The sequence below is a fragment of the Centruroides sculpturatus genome, unplaced genomic scaffold (assembly GCF_000671375.1).
Source record: "Centruroides sculpturatus isolate CEXI.00-Female unplaced genomic scaffold, Cexi_2.0 scaffold2228, whole genome shotgun sequence".
In the NCBI taxonomy this organism is placed as follows: domain Eukaryota; kingdom Metazoa; phylum Arthropoda; class Arachnida; order Scorpiones; family Buthidae; genus Centruroides; species Centruroides sculpturatus.
Genome location: NW_019386644.1, coordinates 29352 through 35698, shown reverse-complemented (window position 1 = coordinate 35698; position 6347 = coordinate 29352). Strand labels below are relative to the sequence as shown.

The 6347-nt window shown below is 29.4% G+C and overlaps 1 protein-coding gene across 3 annotated transcripts in view; it reads right to left on the bottom strand.

The window, feature by feature from the left end:
• The window catches only part of LOC111615477 (endothelial lipase-like), an 11157-nt gene extending 8828 nt beyond the window's left edge, over positions 1-2329 (bottom strand). For 2 of the 3 annotated variants that reach the window (XM_023356881.1, XM_023356882.1), the window contains exon 1: positions 2197-2329. In XM_023356881.1, coding sequence (XP_023212649.1) covers positions 2197-2287 — 91 coding nt within the window. In that variant the 5' untranslated portion in view covers positions 2288-2329. Of the gene's footprint in view, positions 1-1059; positions 1342-2196 lie in introns of all 3 variants that reach the window. The other variant, XM_023356883.1, reaches the window with a different exon arrangement.
• Between the last annotated feature and the right edge of the window lie 4018 nt (positions 2330-6347).

The following is a 6347-nucleotide window of genomic DNA, read 5'->3' as shown; positions in this document are numbered from 1 at the left end:
CCCCTTTTCCAAATTTTAATATCGACTCAAAATAATTTAAAAAGACAAATTACAATAAAACGGTTTATTATCCAACTATCAGAAATTTCACAACGTGTCAAGGAAGAGCGGAAGGAGCAATTAAATAATTAAAATTGTAAAGGATTAAATATATATATATATATATATATGGGGAATATCGCGCTTTTGGCAATCACTGCGAGTGTGTGGGTTAAATTTGGAGAATGCGTGCTTCTCGCGTGGACAACTGTATGTGGCCAGCTCACGCGTCGGAAAGCTTTCTGATTTATTCGTGTACGCACCAGACAGAAAAACAAAAAATATCGTGTATCCACAAGCGCTCCAATAAATAAATAGAATTGAAACGACACTTTGAAATGTTTTCCCGATGAAAATGAATAATAATAATAAGTTTCAATAAATATGATAAAATGTAAATTGAATTTTATCATAACGGGTTTGCTTGAATTTCGTTTCTTCTGAGATCGCAGCAATGCGCGACGGGTAAGCTAGTATTCAATAAACGAAAGTGTCGACTTTTGACTCTTTGACGCTTAATAACAAAAGAGTATTTTGACATTTTTGGGTGCTATTTTTTGCAATATAAAGTCAGTCAATCGCTTCATATTTTTACAGCGTTTGGCGAATTTCGGTTGAACTATGGAAAAGTTATCCGAGTTAAAAGAGTAAGGAACCAGATTTATGTTTCTCATCCCCACTACATGACACTACGTTACATCGCTCTTCGATTGCCTCCGCTGTAACTACTTGCCAGGATTCTGTACCGATTTAAATCAATTATCGTTTCGTTTCGTCCACGTGTCGGCAATTACGCTGAACTCCTTCCTGCCATCTCAATGCAAATTTTTAACTTTTATGTAACTATTTCAAATATATGTATCTTAACTGTGTCAAGCGATTCACCGACATTATAAAATAAGGACTAAAGACACAGTTCCCTCAGTCCAGACTGGAGAAATCTCAAACGCTCTTTCTCTAAAGGATCTCCAATTTATCCAAGATTTTCCCGTTTGAATGCAAACTATTATATTTTCTCACCTTTCACTGTAGTTTAGTTTAATTTAATTTCTTTATTACACTTTTCATCATATTTTTTTTTTAATCATTTGTGGCATATTACTATTCAAACTGCTAACTACATTGATAAACATAATTTCGTGTTTCTCGATGTGACTTACATTAGCAAACATTATTTTAGTACTGTACTAGTATACTGGCGATTATGGAGTATATTGGTGCTCTGCATGCTGAAGCCTGGAATTCCATAAAAAAGAAATATGTGCCTGCCGGCAGTCTACAGGGTTCACTCGTGGCCAACATCTATAGAAAGATGTTTATCACTGCTTTAGATAATTCTTTAATTAATTAATCACTAAATCAATTAATTTTTATTTAATCTAAAGCTCATTACCGATCATAATTTCCATATTTTTTTGGTTATTATTCGTTTGTTGCATATTTATTTACTATTTTTTAAAGTAAATAATACATTTTTGTTTAAGGCTTTTATAAACAAATGTCTTTTATAATTTGTCAACATTATACTTAATTAATCTGTCATTATACTTCACGTAATTTGTAACAACGTTATATAATATAGGCTATATAAACTAATATTTGTCAACATTTAAAAAACTTATAAAAATAGTAATTTTTATAGAAGTTTTAATACAGGCTTAAACTGTTAAAATAGATTATATTAGCGGAAATAAAAAAAATTAGATAAACGTGCTGTAATTAAAAATGTTGTTAAATTCAAAGTAATAAATATGAATAATAAATTACAAAGGTCAATATAATTAGTGTTTAAATTAAAATTTTTATTCATTTAGCTGGAAGGACACTAAATTATAATTTTAATTCAATATAATTCAGCTTTAATAACTTAATCGATATTACGTAGTAATGACGTAATATATCGGTAAACTATGACGTCAATTATGCTGTTTCACCGAACGTTACGTAATGACGAAATTTGTTTCACATTTCTAAAACAAAATTTAAAAATAAAATCCTAAATTAAGCGTTTTTATATAATTTTAAAACATTGTTTAAATATTAAATTTAGAATACTGTATTTCTGAATCTTACTAAATAAATAAATATTCTATTTAAAATATTTCATTAAACTAACTTTGCGATTGATTTAATTAGTTTTATAAAATAAATATGTACCTTTATCTATGTTATCTTCATTATAAGAAAATAGGAAAGGCAGGTAAATTAGAACGAAGAGCAAAGAGAAACGCATGTAGTAACGCTGCATGTATTCAGAAACTTTATATGATATAATGAGTCGTCACATCTGTTAATCACGTGATCTCCGTCCCACTACGTACTGGAATTTTGATATTTATAGGTCATTCTCTTATACAAATATGCTTTTATTTTGCTACTACAAATTAATGGTCTTATAAAAAGACTAAGAGATTTTATAATTTGCTAACTTATATTATATGAAGAAAATTAGACACTTATTCTTTAATTAAGTTAAATTTTATCAATGTAAATAATTTGGGAGAGGANTCCACCATTTCCAATGACGGCACGCCACTGTAATAGAGCTTATCTTAAGGTAGGTTTGTTCTTCCACAGCATCTTCTACCATCAACAGCGTAATACGTTTGTAAATTTTCTAAAAATTAATTTTCCGAATTTACATAAGCAACTATTTCTCTCGACAAAAGTATGAGGTAGTCCTATCGTCCGATCGTACGGTAGGAGAGATCACGCTAATTAAAAATAATTATTTAGTGTTATTAAACATCCTATAAATACTTTTAAACAGTTTAATTTGTTTACTTATCTTCGCTCGTAATCCTCGATGTTAAATGTATCCGCCATTTTTTGAACAAATTTCTCGTGACTCAATGCGCGACGTTCACTGAGTCATGTGATGTGAACGTGCGCCGCAACGATTTTTTCTTGGAGTTAAAACGTAAACCGAATACTTCTGCTTGCCGTGTACTGTACAAGTAATGTTTGAACTTCGGTCTCGACCTCGCTAATAACTCTTCTGTACGTACTTTAAGTTATAGAAAATAATAAAAATCTAACTTAATTTTTTTATTAATGTTTAGGTCTATAATTTTATTTATTTATTGGGGGATATTTTGAATTAATTTTAAAATTTATTAAAAATCGAAAGTAAAGATATTCAATAAAACTAAATCAAGAACAATAACTTTTATTTAATAAATGATTCTTAAAATTACGATGTAAATTTTTTTGGATTTAAATTTCCCTAACAATATTTTGAAATATTAAAATTTGGCAATAATCATCATCGGGCAAAGGAAATTAGTGCACAAATTCCATTGCAAAAACAGTGAGAAAAAATGATGCAACAAGTAGTCTGATATAATACAATTATTTCTGTTATTAATTAAATTATTAGGTGAAATTGTTTTCATATATTCGTTTTAAAATTAATACTAAAAGTTATAAATTAGTAAGATACTACCGCCTTACTAATTTATAGCTTATGTAGGAAACAGTGCATGCGATTGATTCATTTAACAATTTCAATCACTAAATAATGTTGAAGATATAAGAAATAATATTCAAAATATTAAGATAAATATTATGTTGACATTATTTACTTATTTCAATAAATATATGCCGAAATTTCACATATTCCACGTATTTGTTTCTTGTTACATTTGAATACTTTAATTGTCTTTAAATATTTTTTCATTATATGCCATCTTTCAATATTTTTATTGATTTAAGTTGATAAACTGATGCTTGATAAGGAAGAATTTAACTAATTATTTTTAGAAGGTTTTTGTTTCAGACAATATTGTAGAATTGTTTTAATTAATTATAGTTTTATGAAATTATGTATTATTCTGTACAACAGCGCATATCATTCTCAACAATGTATATTCATTTATAATTTAAAATATTCATAACATTGAAACAATAGCAAAAGTTTTACGAACATCAAAACTATAAAGTCCTANCGGATATGGCGAGCGCATTTCTCACCACCAGGTGCCTGGGTTTTCTGTGTGCCCAGGCTCCCTGCGGGCCTGACCCATCCCACGATGGATATGGAAAAAAAGGATTTGTTAGAGCCCACTGAGCAAGGAAAGTCTAAAGATGAATAATAAGATATCAAATTTTCGTACATAATTGGTTATCCGAAAAATAAGTTATCCGAACAACCCCAGTCCCCAATTGATTCGGATAAACGACGCTCTACTGTACTGTATTATGAATTCTTTAACTATAATATTTTCGTCTTTTTGTCACAGATTTTTAAAAAAGTTTTCTTTAAACCAAAGGAACGATAAAAATAATTTATTTTTATGAAATAAACTACAGTATATTGCTTTTGCAGGACAACATTAATTTTCCGTTAATTGAAAGTTGAGTGATACAGTTTTAGTGCATTGACTCAACTAATATTTATAATATAAGCTTGGAGATTAGGACCATCCCCACAATAAAACATTCTAAGGGTTGTCGATAGTGTGATTAAAAATGACGTTATTATATATCACAAAGTTAACAATCAAGTTAGACCATATGTGTTAATATCATGTTTCTTGTTTGTTTATTTTTTACAGCATTTTTATTCTATTCGCACAGTATACAAAGTTAACCACTAATGATTTATTCCACTGTAATTTGATATGAAATATTTCACATAGTTTCTACATTAGAAATAATTCATTTAAAATTAATTATTCTTTTATATTTATTACCTTTAATGTAAAATTATCGAACAAAACTCGTAACAGGTAGAACATCCCTTTCTAAATTTTATTTGTTAAGAGATTCTAATTCCAATTCAATTCTAAGTAACAGGTAAGGAAATGGGATGGAACAAGCTATCAATTTAAATAGTACATATGAAACCATAACGACATTAGTTTTGAATATGATTACTTTCGAAGACCAGATTCTCAATCCATCTGAAATTAAGATTTATCAACAAATCAGGCACTTAAGCAAGAAGTGCTCATGGGGCTGAAGACACTTCAAAATTTCGGACGGAAGGCCAGTACGTTAAGGTGTCAGCCTTGATCACCGCCAAATAAAGAATAAAATATGAGGAATGAGACCTCGAAACTTTGGCTACGGGTCTGCATGAAACGTTCCTGAATTTTTAAATATATTCTTATGTAAATTTTTTGCGTATTTCAGCAATAAATTTCAATATTTCTAAACATGTTATTTACTATTATTATATACAGTCGACCCCCTATAACACAGGTTCCTATAGTTCGGATTCCTATATCACGGCGAAAAAATTGCGACAGTATTCGTACAAACATGCTAAAAAAAAACTCCTNGCAATATTGTTAAATTTATGCCTTTTTTGTATATAAGATATACAGTATTTATTTGACATGTTTTTATTACAGTATAAGTTTATATACTTTCATATATAAAGTATTTTTTTAATGCTAATTAAATATTTTAATTAATTTCTATAAAAATTTCTTATTTATTTTTCATTTGAGTATTTTATTCTCTTTGCAAATTATTTAGGCTACTATTAATGGGATATTGAACGATTTGTCTAGGTAAATAAACTTTAATGCAGCCAGTGACATAGTCCGTTTCAATTGAAATGGACTGCGATTAAGTTGATGACACAGCTATATTAATTAAAATCCATTATGTTTTTGTTGAATTTTTCCGTCCGATGGCTGGATTATTATTAGATAAATCAAAGACAAGTCTGTCCAAGAGGAATCACCATTTATTTTGCATTTCGGACCACACACACACATTAATGGCGACAGGCTTCCTTTTTAGGCTTCATGCCGCCAAAAAGGTAAAAAAAAGTCCTTTAAAAACACAAACATACAATTAAAAATAAAAAGAATCGGTGACTCACAGACGTCTTACCGCTCATCCATCTGGCCAATGGGTGGTTCTAATAATAATCCAGCCATCAGACGGAAAAATTCAACAAAAAGAAATTTTTAAATGTACCGTCGCCAGGGGGCAGCTTCAAAATCTACATCTTCCAGCACTTTTCTAGTAGATATAAAACAGAACCATCCATTGGCCAGATGGATGAGCAGTAAGACGTCTGTGTGTCATCGATTCTTTTTATTTTTAATTGGATGTTTGTGTTTTCAAAAGACTTTTTTTTACTTTTTTGGTGGCATGAAGCCTAAAAAGGAAGGCCTGTCGCCATTAATGTGTGTGTGTAGGCCGAAATGCAAAATAAATGGTGATTCTTCTTGGACAGACTTGTCTTTGATTTATCCGTTATGTTTATTTAGTTTACGGTTCAGGGTGTTTCTAAAAAAAATAAATTTTATGACAAACTTAATTTTATTTTAATAACGTTAATCAAAAGT